Below are 22,572 nucleotides of genomic sequence, written 5' to 3' on the forward strand. Positions count from 1 at the left end.
CAAGTGTTGATGAATTACAGAGCACCCACCTTTTTTTTAGGCCAGAGGAGCGTTAGCCCAGAAGGGCTATTAGTCTTGAAACCACATTTTGCGTCGAACCACTATAAACAGCTGTATTACTTTTCAAATTGTTGCCACCAAATATTATCGCCCGTTATGAAAGAAAGTAAGTAATGCAGAATCTGCATAAATGTAGTCGTTTCTTGCATTGTGAAAAATAGACGATACCTAGAGCCATCAGATTTTGAACAGCATAGTTCTGCACCAGAATTACGGGCACATGGAAGTACGAATTTTTAATTTTTAGTTTGTTTTGTTATCTGTTTCACATTTTTTAAACTTTAACGAACTTGTGATTAAGAAACTCAAAATACTTCAAAGCTAGAGGTGCCTCTACGAAATAAAGCATTTTCATCTCCAGTGCGTGAGAGTGTTTATCGAAATTTTAAAGGCATGCTGTTTTTCGATATTTTTATCTTAAATGCTCTCGAAACGTGTATGTATGTGTAAATGAAAAAAAAAAGCCTTATTTGGCGTAATATAAATTCTGAAAGCTTTCAATTTTCCCGTTTCATTTATTTATTTAAGTCGGGCTTTACTCTAGAGACTATTAGGACTTTCGAAGTTGTTCAAGAAACTTGAAAAATCCATTGTGCCCTCGAGATTTGAATCACGTATTTTTCGTTTGCTATCTAGGCATGATAACGCACGAGTAAAATTTAATAATTTCTTATTACCATAGAGATATGATGCTGAACGACAGAGTTTAATAATGTTCTAAAAAATACTAATCACTTTGAGAAGTGGTCATTTAAGGTAAGTAATTGCGATGAGAGGTTTTACTGTTGCTTGAGCTTATTGATAAAAATTACGCCATACAGTTTTAATTGAGCTGCTTAATTTTATAATTTATTGCCTATTTAATAGGCAGATCCTAGTGGGAGGTATTTATTTAAGTTTTGTTTAAAATATAGTTTTTTAATTCTTTGTTTTGAACTGCATGAGTCGCCATTATAAATGAGTATTACTAAAAATGATTTATTATAAAATGTTTCAAACAGTTTTGAAGAATTTTTATATTTTTCAAGAAAAATACTTAATTATATAAAAATAATTTACTTACGTTTTGGAACCTCCGAATTCATATTGGCCGCTGGGGAATCTCTGAACGCTTCAGCTAAATTTAAATTATTTGCATTTTCTTTTTCTGGCAGAGCCTCCGGAGAGCTAAAGTGACCTGTTGAACCGTACTCGACTGGCTTGCTTTCTAAAACTATCATTTCATTCCCGGATTCTTGATATTTTCCGATTTGCAGCTTCTCCTGGTATTCTTTCAACACTTTAGGGTCTTTCAGAAGGGGCAAGGGTATTTCTGGGAAGCTACACACTGTTGCTATCAGGCAGATAATGAAGATAACTGTAACAATAGCAAACACAGCATTCACTTGTCCTCCCAACATATGCCCCAAGAATGTAGACTCCCAGTGCACGGCACCCATTAGGTAACCGATGGATCCACCTAAGCCAGCCATTAAAGTAAAAGTACTCAACCCGGCTGCATGATCTTCAGGAAGTGAAACATCAAGGAGGTATGTTCTAGATGGAGACTGGCAAGCATCCGAGCAGAAATCGAGTAAAACTGTCCCGATTACTGTAAAAGTTATACTCCATGGCTGAAGATGACTTACAGATTTGTTTGCAAATTTTAAGGCGTTTGTGACGTTTGCATATCTCTCAAAAGTATGCCTCCTGAATCGTTGATTAGGTATGTCCTCCATGCTAAACGTTTCCATCTTGTTTTTAATTGGAGACAAATATAAATCCAGGAAATCCTGATGTTTATGGTCGCTTTCCAAAACGTAAATTTGCCTTTTGAATTTTTTATGATTTTGGATAAGTATTCTGTCTCCATTTCTTGCACTGGTTACATTGTAGTCTATAAGTGGAATTTTTTCTGTAGCTAGTTCAAGCGCCATATATTTTACAAGTGAACTGTTCGTTGTAGCGTTCATTTCTTTTACCTTCACTGAAACTTTGGCGTCGTTTTGTTCTGTTTGAGTGTTACTAATATCTCCTAAAGCAATACCTATGTGGTGTCCGTTTGGTACAAAAATGAGACCTAGCAAAATACCAACAGAAAATAAAAAAATAAAAGGCCTCCTGCGCCCAAATCTAGACTCGCAAGTGTCACTTAAGGAACCCAGGATTGGATTAAGAAAGAATCCTATCAAAGGACTTAAACACCAGATCATCGTTACAAATTTGATGCTCAATCCCAAGCTAAGAAGAATTGGAGTCACGAATGCTGTTTCAGCTGCGTAACAGAATTCAATTCCACAAACTGTTCCACTTAAGAGTACCAGTTCCCAACGACTCTTTGGTCGGAATATATAGCTGTAAGCAGGAGGAATGTAACTACAGTGAACAGTTTCTGGGTGTGAGAAGAAGTTTCTTGTAGATGTCGAAACAGCTCTTCGAGTGTTTCCCCAACCTTCTTCAATTCGTTCTGAAAGTCCTTTTTCCTGCAGTGCTTCCACAGCCCCTTTGGCTCGGTCTCTGAGGTTATGCACAGCCACCACTGTTCGGACATAAGCTGAAGTCTTGTGCATGGTTTCTGGTTGACCGTCTGAAAAAAAAAATATTATATAACGATTTTATAATAATGAATATCAGTTGACCAACGAGTTAATATAATTATTATTAATTAATCTGCATAAGTGAAAAACATTGAAAATCGTTTTCAATTTGGAAATCCATGAGCGAATTTATCTGAGGACATTGTGATAGTCTTCAGTATTTACGTTCTGTTATACAGTCTACTGCAATGTTTTTGTCTTCTGCAAGAAACTTTAATATCTTCAATCATCTTAAAACTTTTAAACCGTTATTTTTCTTTTCTTTGTTACGAAATCTGACATCTACAATCATTTTAAAACATTTTTAACTTATCACAGGGATTTTTAAGGTAAAAACCAGAGCGACTGGTAGATTTGTAGATTTATTTTAATTTACCAGCCATCTTATTCTTTTAGCTTTCCTATTACTTTCGCCAAACTCCACTAGAACGGAAATTAATGTAAAGCATTTGTCTTAAAGTTATCAGAGAGCATTTCTTCGAGTAAGTTATCGAGTAGTTTCTTTCTTCTCTACATTAGGTTTTCTGTGTTGCAAATTAACTTGTCAGCAAAATTTCTGTTTGATGCGATTTTTTTTTCCTTACCCAGAGCAATTAAGCAGAAGAACTTGGACTAGGCTATGTTAATCTTGCATTCTAAACTGGATTCAAATTTAACTTGCGTTGAAAGCTATTTTACTATCCACAAATGAAGGAAGTTCGGCTACTTTCAATATTTACACTTCTTTCTCTTCATACTTCGTACATTTTAATTGCGAAACATTTCCCATTTCAACGGAAATATCTATCTTGACCATTCTGGAATCCACTTCAACGATTTTTTTGCATGACTTCTCTACGCATTGGAATAAATGCCTCTTTTTTCCAAAACACATTGCAAATAGATTCAAAAGGGAATTTTTGCGACGTCAGTACGTACGTGAACATACGTATGTATCTCGCATAACTCAAAACCGATTAATCGTAGAAACTTGACACTTTGTGTATGGGATTGCTACAACCTCTAGTTGTGTACCTCCCCTTCTTATCGTAATGAACAGTTACTATACAGTATATTAGCAGTACCAAACATATATATATATATAGTCACTAAAAATGGGGTTTTTTAGTTTCTAAGACGTATCGTACCCTGATTACGTGAAGACTTTTATCTTTTTATAATATATATTTTCCCTTTTCCTCAACTTTGAACCAGTACTGCTTTCGCGTTTTAAGATTTTATGGAAGACAGCATCTACTAGAAGTTTCTTGAGCCGCCATTTTGGAGTCGACGATCATCCTACTCGAAGATATAAATTTTACAGACCGCACCCAACATTTGGCACCCCCGCACACAGGTTTAACAGGATAGAACCTTTTAAACACATGTCTAAACACTTAGTTCTGCTATTGGACACTTTGGACCTTATCACAATCTTTTTTCCAAGAACTACAATTGCTTGCATCTACAGAACAGCTTTGAATTCTACAAAGAACACAGTCTGTCATAATTAAGTAAATTTTCGTTTAGAAAGTCATCCTAAGATTTCAGTAAATTTGCGGTCCCCCCCAATTGGTTTTCTGTTTTTAGGTGATAAAGCTCAAATTTGATTTTATTATTTAAAGAATTTTGTGAAACGTTTTTCGTTTTCTTGGCATTAAAAGTTTAGTTTAGCATAATCGGGGACCACACATTTTTTTAGTGTTGTTTAAATGACAAATTGGTTTAAAGTACATTTGTTTTACTCTTTATATTTATTTACTTTTGAATTTCGGATTCGCATATAATGATTTTAGATCAATGTAATTTTTTTGAATGGTCTTTGTATATAATGTAACGCTTTGTGATCTTTTTTTCGGTTTTTTGGTCTGAAATGAACCAGGAGAACACGTTTTCGAAACATATTAATCGACTTTTGTGAAACTTTAATGAATATTCGCCTGATGAGTTCTGAATTGGAGTTTTAGTAAAAGGAGATTAATTACTATATTTTTATTATTAGTGCAAAGGGGCTTTGTCCCTCAAGGAAAATTGTTTTCGTTTTGCGATTTTGCGTTGGTTCACTATTTTGCGTTGGCCCGTTTCACTTTTCAAACTGTTGCCACCAAATGTTAGAATCTTGCATTTTATTTGAAGAAATTAAATCATGAAAAATCTGCGTAAATGTATGTATACTTCTCGTATTGTGATAAAACAACGGTATATAGGGCCATCGAATTTTGAATGACATAATCCTCCTACGAATATGGGCATGTGGAAGACTAAATTTGAAATTTTGAATTTGTTTTATTATCCATTTCATATTTTATAAAACGTTAACGAATTTTTGGTTAACAAACTCAAGGATTTCAAAGCGAGCAATGGCAACGTTATGCAGAAAAAAACATTTTTATCTCCAGCGCGCGAGTCTCTGTATCGGAAATTCTAAAGATATGCTCATTCTAAAAGTATTTTGCGATATTGCTGTTGAAGGCTCAGGTGCGGGGCACGTTCAACAGGCTCCTAGGCTGGGAAAGCCACATCCTGTGTGTAGCGATGTGTGAAAAAGCATAACTTTCCTGGAATATCATTAAATAGTTCTTAACTGAGAAAGAAATTTCTCGTGATAAGCGAGGGATGAGCCTTACGCATATATAAATCGTAGAGCCAGTCATTTCAAAAGCTAGAGATGTCATGAAGCAGTAATGGGAAAGCAATAATGTTAGAAAGAGCGTATCTCAGATGTCGCATGCTACTGTCACGCCTTCAGGTGCTGAAATGGCGGAAGGATGGTGTGAAAATGTTTAAAAAAGCTCCTTTGGACGTAATTTAAAATCTGAAACCTGTCAGATTTTTTCTTGTATATCTTTTCCCTTTTGCATTTTAATTTTTATTTTTAGAGTTTTTAGTACTACTATGATTTCTTATTTTAATTTTGATATGTTTGTTTTTGTGTTAAACCTCTTGTACACGATTGCTAATATTAATATTGTTGAGGATTAACCTTGCTTTGACTCCAATTTACCTTTAACTTTAGAATCTTTAAGTCTATATGTATATATAGGGACGTGCACATCTAGAGGTTACAGCAATCCCATACACAAAACTTCAACATTCTACGGTTAATCGTAATCATATACTTCAAATATAGTAGTAATATACTTTTCAAATTACGGAAATATTTTAAATGAAAATATTCATGACTTCTTTATGTTAAATTTAAAGAAAAATTAATTTTCGACAAATAATGAAATCTAAATTTAAATGCGATGTCCCAATTCCTGTATTTATATTTGGGAAAGTTATATACTCGCTATGAAAAAATGATATTATAACTTTAGCCTGAAGATTTAAAGATTGCATTGAAAAAGGGAGCTGCACAACTAGATGTTACATCAGTCTTATGAACAAAATTTACGTTCTACGGCTAATCGTTTTTGAGTTATGCAAGATATGTACATACATACGTACGTCTCTAAAAATTCCATTCGAAGACGTCACGTAAAATTCCCATTTGAACCCATTTTAAATCTATTTTATAGTCCCTTTTGGAAAACGAGTCTTTTATTCTGTCCTTACGTACACCCTACAGACGTAACGCAAAAAACTTAACGCATTTTTCACATATCAAAAAAGTTGTCAATGACGCTATTATCATGTTTTATGCACCTTGTTATTTAGATTTCCGTACTCACTCAATTGAGTGTGAACTTTTTCTTCGAATTTCTGATATAGACTAAAGCCGGAAATATAAAAGTAAAATAAATTCCAGTAATTAAAATTTCCTTTACACAGTTATTCTCAAGTTCGAAAAGATTTTAACAGTTAGATAATACATGTTGAGGTTTCAGTGTGATCTCCGAAACCCGTGAAGCCTTCGCACTCCAATTATTTCTCACTTAAACTTTCTCTGTTTCCACATGTAACGAATAAAAACATTAAGAAAAAAAATTATAGCTAAATTTCAGAAAGCGGTATTTTTGTCCTATTATTTTATAGTTTCTTACGGAAGATTTTGAAGATCTGCGCTACTAACTATGTTAACTATTATTAATAATACTATTAGTTACAAGTTTTTCTCCCGTTTTTGTGTAATTACTTATTGGATGTGCAATAATTCCTTACATTCTCTCTCTCCTCACGAAAAGTTTGGTAAGTATTTTAATTAAAAAATATGTGTAAAAAAGGTTGTAAATTACCAGCAACTTCATAAATATCGTAAAGAAGTTGGACTCATGATATGAAAATACGAGATCAGGTTTCATTATTAAGTGACAGGTGATAGTACTATGTATTAAAAAAATCTGTTGTGGACACCACACGATTTGCTTAAACGGCCTATTAAATTATACATATTTTTTACTGCATTTCATCTAACCTTCTCTCCTCCAATTTAATTATAGATATATTTCTCATTCAATCAATTCAATTCTCATTTCGCGGCAAGGCAAAAACGCATTAAAACTCAAAACATCTATATTAAAAATTGTAAAGTACAGAAGAACATACAACACTAAATACAGTTAAAAACAGTTAAAAAACAGTTTTTACAATTAAAATTAGACTTTCTACGCAAAAACAAGCAATTCGGTCAGCGGGCAAGATTTTCGGTGTACAAAACCTAAAGTTTACTTATTATCCTACTCTGCAAAAATGCACTGAATTTGGTGCAGAAACTGACTTAATTCACTGTTCTATTAAAGATTTCAAATGTAACCAAATGGCGGCTTCGTTCGGCTTAGTGGTACTTAACAACTTTTAAATTGTTGATAACTCTACAGCTATTGCATGCAGATTAACTAAAGGCATAAAACCCTTAGCCGGAGCATAAGAACAACATAATTCAATCAGTTTTAAAGTAAAAAAGGTACAATTGCCAACATCACGAAACAATCTCTTCTGAATCCATTTTAAATTCCTTTTACAAGCCTTTTTGGGAAAAGGAATCCTTTATTCTGTCCATACGTACAGGTATCACGCAGAAACAAAGTTCAGATGGATTCAAGAGCGATCAAAATAGATATTTTCCTTTAAATATGATACCCGAAATATTTCGCGATTACAATTCTTCGTGTACTTCGTGCAAGGAAGTAATAAGATTGTTTGCTATGTAAAAGTGTGCAATGGATCATAACTTAAAGCCAAAGGTAGCTAGAATATTAAAAATAAACTTACTTTTAGAACCACTGCGTTCATTTCGTTTCGAAGGTTCCATCCTAGTTCAGTTTAATTATTACTTATTATTATTACTTATTATTATAAAATGCGCAGCTGTGAATTCACTTGCCGAAGTGATAAGTAAAAGCAAATTAACGTCACATTCCTTCTCACATTTTTTATTGTTTTGAGTTGCATTCAAATGTCACGGTTGATTATGTGACTGTTTTTTTGCCTTGAACTACACTAATCTACCGCAAATAAATGAAAGTCCATTTTCTGAGTTATTTCAGCTTATCTAAGTTTTTCATTCTAAGATAAAAGCTTGCGGCGAAAGATACACGGTAAACAATAAACTGTCATCAATCATGGCTAAATTTTATTTCAGAATGACGTATAATTTGCCAACCAAAACTGCTTTTGGTAATCTAGAGCTGAAGGAGCATAGCGCCATGCAGTGTACTGCAATATTAATTTTAAAAAGTCTAGTATTAAATATAATTTTTAAAAAATCTGAAAGCTTTCAGGTTTTATATTACGCCCAAAGGGCCCTTTTCTTAACGCTTTGTTAAAACGTTTGTTTTTTAACGTTTTTTAACGCTTTTTTAACGCTTTTTAACCTTTGTTTATTAAATATCACGTTCTTCGTACTTAAACCATAAAATTCAATTCAACAGAAATATTGCAAAATAATTTTAAAATGAATATAATCTTTAGAATTTTCACTCGCGCGCTGGAGATGAAAAAAAAAAAATTTTTTTTTCGTACAATGTTGCCGTTGCTCCATGTGAAATCGTTAAGTTTGTTTGTAGAGACATTAGGTATTTTTTGGAAGTAGGCAAGATGAAAAATATGCAACGCTTTCGCCGGGAATCGAACCGCGGACCTCTCAATTACGCGCTGAGCGTGCAGACCATTACACCACAAAGGCTCGCTAAGAAGGCGGGAGAAATACCTTATATGTTAATTAAAAATTCGTTAAAGTTTAACGAAATATGAAATAGATTAAGAAAACAAATTCCAAATTTGGGCTCCTGATCGCCCATATTTGAGTGGAAGACTACAATATTCAAAATTTAATGTCTCTACGTACCGTTGATTTTTCACAGTGCGAGAAACATGCATACATTCATGCAGATTCTTCATTATTTAATTTCAAATGTAACACAGGGCTCTAATATTTGGTGGCAACAATTTGAAAAGTGAACCGACGTTTATAGGGAGCCAACGCAAAATGCCAAAACGAAAATATAATCTCTTCTTGGCTAACGCCCTTTCGTCTAATAAAGGCTATATTTCTCTACCAATTAACTGGATTTTATCATATGTACTAAATTGAAATTGGAAAGTTGAAATTCTTAATTTTCAAGCAAAACTTCCTGCAATTTTTAAAACGCTGCAGTGGGTATAAAAAAAGGTAACTATAATAGGGAAATGACTAGATACTCTGACTGTCTGTCTGTTTTACAAGCCCTCTCCAACCGGGATCAGCCGAATATTTTGCTTCGGCTGGTCAAAGAACTATACACAAGCCTTCTTAAGATACAGGAAATTAGACTTAACTGGATGACAGCGCATGTTGGTTACTTAGGCAAGTTTTGAGAGGACCTATGTCCTTGCTAAAGTAGCGGCTTTAGAACCTAATGCTTCAATAGCTCAAATACTGGCTTCGAGAAGAAAGGCCATACGAATTATGCTAAATAATTTGTACGAGAATTTGGATTAGCTGCGGCAGATATAACTCTATGAAAGGAAAAAAAAACTTCTTCATAATTTTAAAATTAAATTAAATGCAAAATCGATATCAAGCATAGATGAACAGGAGCTGGTCTTCTTCGGAAACATACAATTTGACCAGACCTCTAAAAGACACCTAGTGACTTTTCACTGTGTTTCATAAATACCACAGGGAAAGGGGGTAAGAGACCCTTTTATTAATCCAAACAAAGTTTAACAGATGGCACCAACTCGTGCTTACAGAAGCCAACTTAATGTTTAACTAGCTCTCAAGCTGCCCCTGACCGAAGTCGACGTAAACAAGCCTAATGAAAAACATAATACAAACTGCAGAATTCCAATCACTACAGAATAAAGTTAGAAACGTGGTCTTCAAGCTGGCAGAACACGCTCTGATTTCATTCTCCAAAAACCTTTCTTTAAGTATTTCCTTCTTTCTCCCTAATTTGAATATCGCGTTCACTGGAAATTTACATTCTGGCAGGGAAATGAAACGAGGCTTGATAGAAGAGTAATTTAAAACAACGAGTTATGAAATTAAATTGAAGCTTGCAGATGTTAATCGAATAAGAGCCCATGGAAAATTTCGCTATTATTTTAATAGGTTTGGGCTTCAAGATGCAAGTTATGCAATGTGATTGGAGATGCACGCCATTTTTGTTGAACAGCGTGCTGCCACCAGAAATAAGAAGGAGAAGACAAGGACTTTAAGACATTGAATTGCAATACTACAGCAGTGAAAATGATTGCAGAGAAGATTATGGCAAGAATAGGCATAATATGGAAGTTTAACATATGGGTGCAGGTTTGTGTTAGCGTTCTGAGCATTTTTCTTTTATTAGCCCAAAGAGCGTTAGCCCAGAAGGGCTATTAATTTCGTTTTGCCATTTTGCGTTGGTTTACTATAAAAGACGTTTCACTTTTCAGATTGTTGCCACCCAATATTAGAACCCTGTATTATATTTAAAGAAATTAAATAATGAAGAATCTGTATAAATATATGTATCTTTCTCGCATTGTCATAAAACAACGGTACCTAGAGCCATCCAGTTTTGAATAACGTAATCATTCCCCGAATATGGGCATCTGGTAGCCCTAATTTGGAATATGGAATTTGTTTTATTATCGATTTCATATTTTGTAACACTTTAACGAGATTTTAATTAACAAACTCTACGATTTCAAAGCGAGGAATGGCAACATTCTTCGGGGGAAAAGACATTTTTATCTTCAGCGCACGAGATTGTATATGGGAAAATTTAAATATATGCTGATTTTAAAATTATTTTGCGACATTGCCGTTGAATTGAATTTTATGGTTTAAGTGCGAAGAACATGTTATTTAATAAATAAAGGTAACACACAAAATGTTAAAATACCCCCTTTGGTGTAATGTAAAATCTGAAAGCTTTCAGATTTTTATTTATTTATTTGTTTTAGTTTGTTTCTAACTCCTTTTTGTTTCGTTGTTTTCCTTTATCAGCGCTTAGAATAAAAAATCCAGAAATCTTAGGATTTTTTGTTTGTATTTTATTGATTTTTCTTTTCTACTACTTTTTGTAACTTTTTCTGTTTTGTTTTGTTTTATTAGGGTTGTTGGCTGTTGTTGTTTTTGGTTTGCTTTGTTGCAGCCCATAAAAAGACATTGTGTAACGTAAATTCTAGGAGTATAAGGCTGCGAGCCCACCACCCCCACGTCATATCACATCGTATGTGTTTATTTTAAAGGTAATGTGCCAACGTTAGTTCAGTGTTAAGAGTAGTAACACCTTCAAGAGTGACTTAGCCAGAAGGCAAAAACGCGCAACTAAGAACTCCTAGCACTCTCTATCGAAGTAAACTGAATCTTCTTTAAATACTTCTTCTTACTCATTTGCATTGAACGCGATTCTAAAAACTTATTCTGGTAGGAAGTTGTAACTGGAAACAAGAACAGAACGAAAAGGGTTTCAAAGTTAAAGTAACTACTATAAAATTAAAATATACCTTACAAGTTGTTTTAAAAGCTTCGTAATACTTTGTCGTACTATATCAGATATAACGATAACTCGCTGCATGATATCTGTTAGGGTTTATAGAACTAAAGTGGCAATACTAAACTAAATATTAACCTTATGAATCTTTGTTTTTTCGTTTGGAAAGCGCTGCGTTTACCAAATACACGACAACGTAACTTTCATGCCTCGATAAAAATATATAGAAATCAATCAAATATTCTGAGGTAGACAAATTCGAGCTAAATTCTAACAAACTTGTGCATTTACGTTTTGCCACCGTCATTTAATTTAACAGTCTGATTTATGTTATTATTTCCTTCTTTTCTGCGCAACACATTTCAGTGTTAATTTCCTCAACTTGGTGATGCACTTTTGCAGTACAGAATGTGGCGACGTAAGTCTTTTCATCATTTCTGAAGCCGATTCAGCAAACTCGTTATGTTTCGAAAACGTTAGAGCGCGAGTTTTATTACATTAATGGGTGAAATATCTTGATGAAAGGCTTTGCTTTGTATCTTTAGCATAAATGCATCTTTTAATGTTATTATTGACTGCTTGTCTTTCTTCAGTCACTGAAGATTTACGTTTTGATTGAACTAGTATTAACCATAACACCATTTTGATCTCCTCTTTATGCTGTTTTGTAATTTGCACATTAGCGAAATAACTAATATCTGGAAGAATAACTGGTGTGCATCAGTGAAAGTATACACACTATTTTGTAGTCCGCTCTCTGTTTATCTTCAGTTAAAAGCCAAGCTAATTAAAAAAGCATGCGAGTTAAAAATGAAACTAATGTGAAATTCGAGTCTTAGATGCTTCCGGATTTTAAAAATGTCTTTTGTAACTCTGTAGAGTCATTATGTGTTTTTCTGATAGCTAGAAAAGTGAAAAATGTGCAATGCCTTCAGCAGGACTCGAACCTGGACCTCTCGAATACGCGCCGAGAGTGCTACCGTTACGCGACGAAGGCATGCAGAAAGGAGGGAGAAAATACCTTATATAATCGCCCCTTTAAAGGGCGACTGGAAATTACGGGATCCAATCGCCAAATCCTGGTGATGAAGAATCATCATCCACCACCTTTTTTAGTTTGGGCGCCACTGTAGCGTCATTAGGTTATTGTCTGATAGCTGGAGAGGTGAAAATGTACAATACCCTCGCCGGGACTCAAACCTGAATCTCTCAATTACGCACCATTGCGGCAGGAAGGCATGCAGAAAGGAGGAAGAAAATACCTTATATCTCCTTAATTTAACATTTTGATATAACAAAATTCTTCCATTGTCCACTCTTGTAGTTTTCATTGCTCTCATTACGTCTTTTAAATAACTGAAAATCCGTAAAGTTACTTCAAGCCATGTACTGATGTAGTACGTTTGTTGTACCCATTTTGTGCTGCTGTAAATTTTCCTGTTCGAAGATTCTGTTATCAGCAAACTGAGCATAAAAACATGTCCTGGTTTTTTGTTGCAAATTGGAAAAATACAGAATACAATTAACGCAAAATTTTAACTTTTTCATTCTTTCTTTAGTTGCAGGAACATAGAATAAAATGCTTGTTTCGGGCCGCCCAAGTCGGTTTAGTGGTCAGGGAAGCTGACTGCGATGCCGAAGGGCCTGGGTTCGAATCCCGGAGAAGGCATGATTGTAACTGTCCGTCCCTTGATAGGAAAGGCGATGGTGGCCCACCTGTTAGGTGCCTCCATAATAAAGAGACCACCACATCCGGTCTTGTATAGATTAATGGACTGGGTTACATTGGTAATTGTTCACAATCTGCCATTAGGGGGAAAAAAATAACTTGTTTCGGTGTCGGCTGAAAGTTTTCTTCTTCCTTCAGGACTGGTTGATCAGACAATTTCATAAGTGAATATCTCTGCATTCTTGCTTCTAGTTCAACAGATAGGAGGAATTTATTTTCTCTTTCAAAAACTGCCTTTTATTTTATTTTATTACCAGTTTCTATAGCTCCCTACAAGGATTTCCAAGATTCTAAGGCCAACATCTGATGACTTAGGTCCACATTAGCATCTGAATTCGTTAACGCTCACATTAGCCTCTGACTAGTGATTAACTAGAAGTAGCAAAGTTGGCTTGAATATAGAACTGACTATACTACCTGCTTCTTGTTATAGTTCTTAAATTATAGGACACTACCGTATGAGTCTCTTCATCCACCGTGGCTGTTGTGCAATTGTTTTGATATGTTATTATTATTATTATTATTTTCCTGCTCCGCTCTTAGGCACTACACGAAAGGGAGGATGCCTTTGTGGAGGACTTTCTAAAGAGAACTGGCACACGTTACACGTGGGAACAACCACCAAAACTCCCATGCAGCCAGTCCGTTCTCCGGAATTGAACTTCGGACCGAGCGACCATCGACCATACAGCTCGGCTTCTGGTGGGCCTATTCTTTTGATGTTGAGATTGCTTACTTTCTGTATGTTATTTATTCTATTCTGAATAGTTTTACATAGTTTTTGATCTAATGTAAGTTTGTGTTCTATATCAAGGAAAGTACCTTATGTAAATAATACCTTTTAACTTGAAAATTAAACAAAACAACATTCTTATTTTGGCGTATATTTTAAATAAAAAATTTTTGATTTTCGAGACGATCTCTACCACTTCTCAGGTGCTCCTGAGGAAGAGAGAGCTATGTATCTCTCTTCCTCAGGGAAGAGAACGAAGAGGGAACTATGTATCCATCTTCTTCAGGACCAAACGTATTCTGAAGAAAGCGGAAATGACAGATTTTTCTGTCGGGAAAAAGAAAGACCGGCTAATCTTTGGAATATGGTAACAGGTAGTTTCGCGACATTTTGGTAAGGCGATAAAGGTTACTAGGTAGGACTTTAGCAATAATCTGAGAAGTACACAGTTCGAATCACAGATTATTTTGCGTCAGAGAAATGAGAGATCATGAGACATGTCATGTGACATTTTCCGGAAAATTCCGATCTTGATTTTAGCTAATAAGCACTTAGAAACAATTTCGCTGCTAAAGTGCAGAATCGCCCACTTATTTGTTTGGCGCGTTTTACAAGAGTAAGAAGAATTGGATTTTTGTCAATTTTCTTTGGCTTTTTAAGTGAAAATAGGTCGATGTGTACATGGATAAAGTCAAGAGTGTGCGCAATGCCATTTTTGTGCAATTCTGGGATTTTTTTTTAAGTGAAAATAGTGTACATGGATTTTAAGTGAAACGTGTACATGGATAAACGTGTACATGGTACATTTTAAGTGAAACGTGTACATGGATACCGCGTATGTGCAATTCTTAAAAACGCGCGAAGCAGTGGGCGATTCTGCACTTTCTCCCAATTTCGCACCTATTCTTCGTCATGATTAAGCACTTTTGCTCCATAAAAGCTCTAGCATAAGCGAAATTCGGCTAGCAAATTGTTGGAAAAAATGTTGAGTTAAAAAAAATAAAAAAAAAAAAAAAGCTTTTACTTCGTGAAAACAAAATGGCGTCCCAAAAAAAAAAAAAATAGCAAGTTGCTGTAGCAGGCTTGGTCGCCAAATTTTCGCCAAGTTACTATAATCCGAAGATTTACGAAAGACCTTTATCAGATCGTCAACGAAATTGATAATGTTTTACTTAAAATTTATCCAAAAATAAGATTGTTGTTTTACCTGATTTGAAATTTTACATTAACGTATTGAATCAGCTCTAATTTTGGTAGAACATCTATCCAATGAAACATGCGCGTTCCTTCTTCTTATCCTCTACAGCGAATTTCTACCCAAGGCTGTCTCAGTCAGTTTCTTATCATCTTGACCCATCTAGCACCACAATCCTCCACCCATTCACACCAGCGTTCTTTAACCACTCTTTTCCACATTGTCTAGCCACCTCGCTCGTGGTTTTCCTCTCCTTTTTTATTTCTCTGACTTTTTGTATGTAACATGCGCGCTAGGGTGCTGTAAATTCAGAGAAAACTTCTTCATTTTAAATACTGCAAGTATCAAGCAGATATCACGTAGCTTCTGATATTATTCACAGAATTTCAAAAATTTCCAAACTTCTTGTCTTCTCTTTGTCAAATAAATATTTTGATTCCTCTGTTCTGGTTATGGTTGAAATTTATAAGTTACATTTCTTCATTCTGCTGTAGTTCATTGCGTAGAAATGTAGCTCTAATCGAGAAAGAATTGCAAAACCTTAATAGATCATTAAACCCCAAAAACGTTTTAAGAATCTGACTGACTGACTGACTGACTGATTAATTTATTTCCGGACTACCACGCAGTGTGCAGTTTTTCCGGCTCAATCAAATTTGCCCCATGGGCGCATCACATGGAACTATCTGCCCGTGGTATCCCAAAGGTCAGATCATGGACAGCAAGTGGAACGTCCTAAGTTAATTGAAGAAAAAGCACAATGTCTTAAAGTAACAGTACAATACAAAAGCAGAAAGAGTAAAAATATAACGGAAAAATATATACAATATGTACACTATATACAGGATATTGCACTATATTGCACGCTACTAATCATTAAGTAGGAAAGTTAGAGTCATTTGCAAGGTGGGCCGCTAGTGGTCGAATTTTTTAAGAATCTGTCTAAATGAATTCATTTACATAAAGACGCTGAAAATTAAACTTTTCATTTCAATTCTTATAATATGCAGAATTTCCTGTTCCACATAAAAAGATTGTAAAAGAAAGCTAAAGATTCTAAAAGAAAATTAAAGAAATTCTAAAAGAAAGTCTTAGAGCGCTCCTTTTATTTTGAAATGAATAATCTCAGACTGCACAGATTAAATAGGTTTCAGAATGGATATATTTGAACAACTAAAGATGATTTCAGCGAATAATATAGAGGAAGATTGAGGTAGTTATCAATTCTGATTCTGGTGCGAAGCGACATAGAACACAATAATTAACAAAAGAACTGTACAGCATTATTTGATACTTACCATGAGTAAACATTCAGTTTAAACATGAATTTACTTACAATAATTACTATTTATGTATCGTTGAAATAAGTCACGTTATTCATTTCTTTGGCACAAGCATGTTTAAAGACAAATATCTGACATAAATTATGATATTGCTGTAAGCTTATAATATATTATTATTATATAAAAACTCTTCAAAGTTTGCCCCAGTAACTGAATTATCATTTAATGTATCTTGCAAAATGCCTTTCGCTCTCAGCCTTGAAATAGAAACAGCATATAACTTAGAATTACTATCTATCAGAATATCTAGGCTTGCCACATCGAAGGTTCTATATTACGCTTCTCCGTGAGGCGGCAAACGGAGTTGGAAATCATATTGTCAGTTAGATCTGGACCGGAGAGAAAACATTTGGCATATCACATACAAGTATCTACGGCAATTTACGATTACATTCAGCTTAATGTAAATTCTGACTGGACTTTAAACTATCTGACAACCACTACAGTTACTTAAAATGATTGGTAATTAAAGTAATAAGATAACCATTAAACGTTTCTCAAAAATAATATCCAGTATGACAACAAAGGCAAGCTTTATACAAACTTATAACTGTTAATATTTTACATCAGTATTAATTATTCTGTATTATTTGGTATGTGATATCAGCAGCAAGAAAATCCAGCCGCAGTCTGTATTATGCCAATTAATTTTATTCGTATTGTAAAGTATTTACTCTTTCTCTGTTGTAACTTGTGACCAAACCTCAATAAAACTTTAAGAGACTTACCGCTGAGTCTTAAAAGTACTGCAGAGATTTCAAAAGGGTGTAAATGACCCCTATTTTAAACTAAAATAGATAAACAGAGGGCACATCTGGTGGTTACAAATCAGCCAACACTTATGGCGAGAATTTCACTATGACAACAAAAGTAGAAATTAAAATGTAAAACTAAATCTAGATATCTAATAGCCAAAGGCTACGCAGAATAAATTAATTGAGAAATTGGCTATAAGACTCTTCATGGCATGAAATTACTATCGCAAAGCCGAAGACAGGAACTCTTTTCTTAGTACAATAATCCTAGCAATGTGGTCTTCAACAGGGAGAGCACGCTCTGATTTCACAATCTCAAACCTCAAGTTAAATATGCTCGAGCTAAGTTGAATTCTGGTGGGAAAACGGAAAGAGAGAAATGTCAGTAAAGATTCTGAATGTAAAATAGCTAGTTCAATAAATTAAATAACCTTAGATCTTCTTTTTGATGAAGATGGCAGTATGCAAGAAGAATAATGAAAAAGAAATTCTGCAGTTTAAGTTCATAATATACAATGTTAGAAATGTTCTAGACTTGAGTCTACATTAAATTATTTGAAAATGACAAAGAACGCGAGAGTTGTTTGCCTTAAACGGATGTATTCCCTCATGAAGGACTTTCTAATGGAAACTTACTCATTACCACGTTATACATAGGAAAGCCACGAAACATTCAGTGCAGCCAGCCAGTTCACCGAGATTTGAACCCCGTCAAACAACGAATATTCAGCAACTTTACAGCTATGCGATCCTCGTAACACAATTGGACAGCCGTGAAAAACCAACCATGCAGCGAACCCGTTCGCCTGGGTTATTTTTTAGTGATCTTAATTACTCGACTACTGGTGGGGCATTTTTCACTCGAAAAGAATTCGCTATTGTAGAAACCGTTATCTTCTTTCCTTTTCACTTCACTTATATTTGGAATCAGCAAATTACAATTAGAATCATGGAAAAAAAAAAAAAAATCCTATAAGACCGAAAGAAATGTCTTTTTTTTTGGGGGGGGATTGAAAAATAATATTCAATTTGCGTCATACAAGAATTTAAATATATTATACTACCACAGCTTTTATTATGCTGGCTTGAAAATTGCCAATCTGAGAGATTTTGTCATGTCTTTCGAATAGATTCGTAATTTGGTCTTTTAAGTTTTAGTTGTTTCTTCGTGACATAAACTGAGATATTTGAATAAATATGAGCATTTGTTAGCAATTTTCCATCAGTAATTTATTTATTTATTTTTTTTTTATTTCACATACTATTATCTGAAAAAAGTAGATTATTCAGAGCAAAATAGCTTACTTATCAATATAAACAAATGCACAGCACTATTGCTTATCTATTTTAAAAATGGCACATTTACAAAAAATATATTTCTTAGTAATTGTTGTAATATGAGCAATGAAATGTTTACAGGTATTCCTTTTAGCATTCTATAATACGTCTATTGGTAATTTTTATAAACATTTATATAACTATTGTAATTAATAATAGAAGTATAGTATTATTTTTTATATATATTTCACATACTATTATCTGAAAAAAAGTATATTATTTAGAGCAAAATAGCTTACTTATCAGTAGCACTATTGCTTATCTATTTTAAAAATGGCACATTTACAAAGAATATATTTCTTAGTAATTGTTGTAATATGAGCAATAAAATATTTACAGGTATTCCTTTTAGCATTCTATAATACGTCCATTGATAATTTTTATAAACATTTATATAACTATTGTAATTAATAATAGAAGTATAGTATTATTTTTTATATATATTTCACATACTATTATCTGAAAAAAAGTAGATTATTCAGAGCAAAATAGCTCACTTATCAATATAAACAAATGCACAGCACTATTGCTTATCTATTTTAAAAATGGCACATTTACAAAGAATATATTTCTTAGTAATTGTTGTAATATGAGCAATGAAATGTTTATAGGTATTCCTTTTAGCATTCTATAATACGTCTATTGGTAATTTTTATAAACATTTATATAACTATTGTAATTAATAATAGAAGTATAGTATTATTTTTTATATATATTTCACATACTATTATCTGAAAAAAAGTATATTATTTAGAGCAAAATAGCTTACTTATCAGTAGCACTATTGCTTATCTATTTTAAAAATGGCACATTTACAAAGAATATATTTCTTAGTATTGTTGTAATATGAGCAAAAAAAATACTTACAGGTATTCCTTTTAGCATTCTATAATACGTCTATTGATTATTTTTATAAATATTTATATAACTATTGTAATTAATAATAACAGGATAGTATTATTTTTTATACATATTTCACATTCTATTATCTGAAAAAAGTATATTATTCAGAGCAAAATAGCTCACTTATCAATATAAACAAATGCACAGCATTATTGCTTATCTATACTAAAAACTGCACATTTACAAAGAATATACCTCTTAGTAATTGTTGTAATATGAGCAACAAAATATTTATAGGTATTTCTTTTAGCATTCTATGATGCGTTTATTAATAACTTTTCTAAAAATTTATATAACTATTGCAGTTACTAACAGACGTTTCTAACACCTAACTTATCTAATGTTTAAAAATGTTTAAAAATCTAATGTTTAAAAATCTCAGTAGTGTCACAACTTGGAGATTTCAATCAATAATGAAAATCTATTGATTCATGAATAAATAATTATTTACCTTATGCAGCAGCTGTGTCAAAATTACCAGCAGCTATGTATTATTACCAGCAGCTGTGTCGAAAGAGTACAGAAAGGTGTTTCGTGTTCTGCCCGTCGTAGCCAGGCGCTAGGTCTTCTGCTCGGTAAGAAGGACGGAAGCCTTGCAAATGTTCAAAAAGAAGGAAACAGATTAGAGTGGAAAGGTTTGTGATCTCTTTCTCCTCTTTCAAGAGGTGCGCTTAAGTGCGAGGAGTTGACTTTTTTCTCTTCATTCCCCTTAGCTGGCTAAATTACCCTTTCATGAGTTGATTTATTTAGCGATACGTAACATGCGTTGACCGTTCGTAAATTTCATGCCTGTATGTTAAATACATGTTATACAAAATGTCTTATTGAGTCTCATATCAGCATAACTCCGCATATCTAAATCATCATTAATTTTTATCGATCGTTTATTGTTAGCAATATGCTACTGAAATATAGATTGCTTTCGTTGCTAATACTGTAGGCTATTGCTCTTAGAAAATCCTAAGTTGAATTTCGGTCTGGAAAATATTATCGTACTGGTGACTTTAATGCCCACAATAAAATGTGGAATTGCAACGTAGTAGTGTTTTTGAAACTGTTATAGAAGATCTGCCTATCTTTGAGAAATTAAAGCTTATCTTCAATGCAATTGCGGCTGATTCTTAGGTACAGGTAACATTGATGTTCAACAAACACTGTGTAGAGTCATTAGGTTATTTTGAAGCAGAAAACATAAAAAATGAGCAAATGAGATTCCAGTCCTCTCCTGGACTCGAACCTGGTCTTCTCGAATACGAGCCTAGTGTGCTACCATTACACCATGAAGGCATGCTTAAAGGAGAGAGGAAATACTTTATATACTCCCCCTTTTATAGGGTGACTGGAAATTAAGGGATCCAGTCACCAAATTCTGGTGGTGACGAATTATTGTCCAACACTTTTTAGTTCGGGCACCACTGTACAATCATTAGGTTTTTTTTATGCTGGAGACGTGAAAAATGAACAGTGCCCTCGTCGGGTCTCGAACCTGGACCTCTGTAATACGCGCCGAGTGTGCTACCGTTACACCACGAAGAAAAAGGGAGAAAATACCTTTCAACTGATTTGGTCATTATGTCTGAGGATACTATTGTGAGCATTAGGTAAAACGCTATACATGATCCGTTAATTACAAATGCTTTCTTTGGCTGCATTTTCTGCGTAAGTAGTAAGAAAGCCCACCAGCGGCCGAGCGGTAAAAGCCGCTGAACACTGGTAGTTCGGTCCGGAGTTCGAGTCCCGGCGAACGGGCTGGCTGCATGGGCGTTTCCGTGGTTTTTCCTATGTGTAACGTGCATACGAGCCAGTTTCCCTTAAAAAGACCTTCACGGGGTATTCCTCCCTTTCCGTGTAGTGCCCAAGGGCGGAGCACGTAATAAGCAAAAAAAAAAAAAAAAGAGTAAAAAACATAATAGCATTAAAAAGAAACGGAATTAAAAAAATAGGGGGTATTTAGGAATGATTTAGATTTTCCAATAAGAACTTTTGCAGTGAAGTGATTATCAAAGCCATCTTTCCCGAATTTTATTCTATTTTAATTCAAGTGGAGAAAAATAGATGCCAAGAGGAAACATAAAGAGGTCCAAGCCCCTTTATGCTTCGTTCAGACGATGGATTTGTCGTCATAAAGCTTTGTGGTTTAAGGCATAAAAACTATTAACTCCATCTGTTTGTCCGACGTATCTCACTTATCTGACAGTAACATCAGCACAAGCCCGCGAAATTCATCGTGACAAAGAGTGCAAGATTGCGTCTGCCTGTGTGGTGCCTTGAGCACCCCACAGGTGACAGTACGACTTTGCTGAATTAACCTTGCCCAGTCCAGAGATCGAACCCCGGACCTATGGTGCTGCTACACGACGCGATAGGTTGATACTTTTGATATGCCTGTTTCAGCAGGAATTATATCCCGCTATTACAGGCACCTCAAATAACCCCGGTTAGGGGAGACATAACATACAGTGCTTCGCAGGAATACCTTGACAAGGGACTGTAGGAAGTTTGTGTAGATGTGGCCCAGTCCAGTGTAAATGAAAATGTCATACTTTGGAATTGAATGGAAGAAATTAAAAATATTTATGGGGGGATTCCGATAAACGTGGGTTTCATTAAATTGATGTCAATTCTGGAGTTCGAACTTAAAATTGTCTGAATAATTTACCTCCGCATTGATGATGGCTTTGTTGAAAAAGTTATTGTTTAATTTATTAATGAATAACGCGAGACTTTGGAGTTTAAGGTCTCCGTGTAGCTGTTCATTGCGAACGAACCAGGGGGCTCCTGTGATTTTTCGGAAGTAGTTGGAAGCCCTGCAATTTATTAAATACGGAGGTGGGAACAGAGCACCATGCAGGGGAGGCATATGTAAGAATGTCTCTTAATATTGATGTGTAAATGTGCTTCTTGGGAGTAAGATCCAGTAGTGAGAAGGCGTCAAGAAAATTTCGGAGCTTCCTGGAGACGCCTATGGCTTTCCCGATGGCCATGGAAATGTGAGGACCCCATGTATAGTCTCTCTGACTTTAGGTACTGTTTCATTTAAGAGGGTCAGATCTCCATCAATGTTTTTCTTCTGTGCCGTCCTTTGAGTAATAATTTGGATTTTTGTGGCATTAAT

The 22,572-nt window shown here is 34.4% G+C and overlaps 1 protein-coding gene across 3 annotated transcripts in view; it reads right to left on the bottom strand.

The window, feature by feature from the left end:
* Positions 1 to 20,057, bottom strand: part of LOC118199423 (membrane-associated transporter protein-like) — a 29,873-nt gene extending 9,816 nt beyond the window's left edge. For 2 of the 3 annotated variants that reach the window (XM_035371283.2, XM_035371281.2), the window contains exons 1-2: positions 7,770 to 7,977; positions 1,124 to 2,626 (exon numbers count right to left, since the gene is read on the bottom strand). In XM_035371283.2, the coding sequence (XP_035227174.1) occupies positions 1,124 to 2,626; positions 7,770 to 7,809 (1,543 nt within the window). In that variant the 5' untranslated portion in view covers positions 7,810 to 7,977. Of the gene's footprint in view, positions 1 to 1,123; positions 2,627 to 7,769; positions 7,978 to 19,908 lie in introns of those variants that run through there. The other variant, XM_035371282.2, reaches the window with a different exon arrangement.
* Positions 20,058 to 22,572: the final 2,515 nt, after the last annotated feature.

The sequence above is a fragment of the Stegodyphus dumicola genome, chromosome 3 (genome assembly GCF_044657685.1).
Source record: "Stegodyphus dumicola isolate Sdum_Otavi_A_Nest chromosome 3, ASM4465768v1".
Lineage (NCBI taxonomy): Eukaryota > Metazoa > Arthropoda > Arachnida > Araneae > Eresidae > Stegodyphus > Stegodyphus dumicola.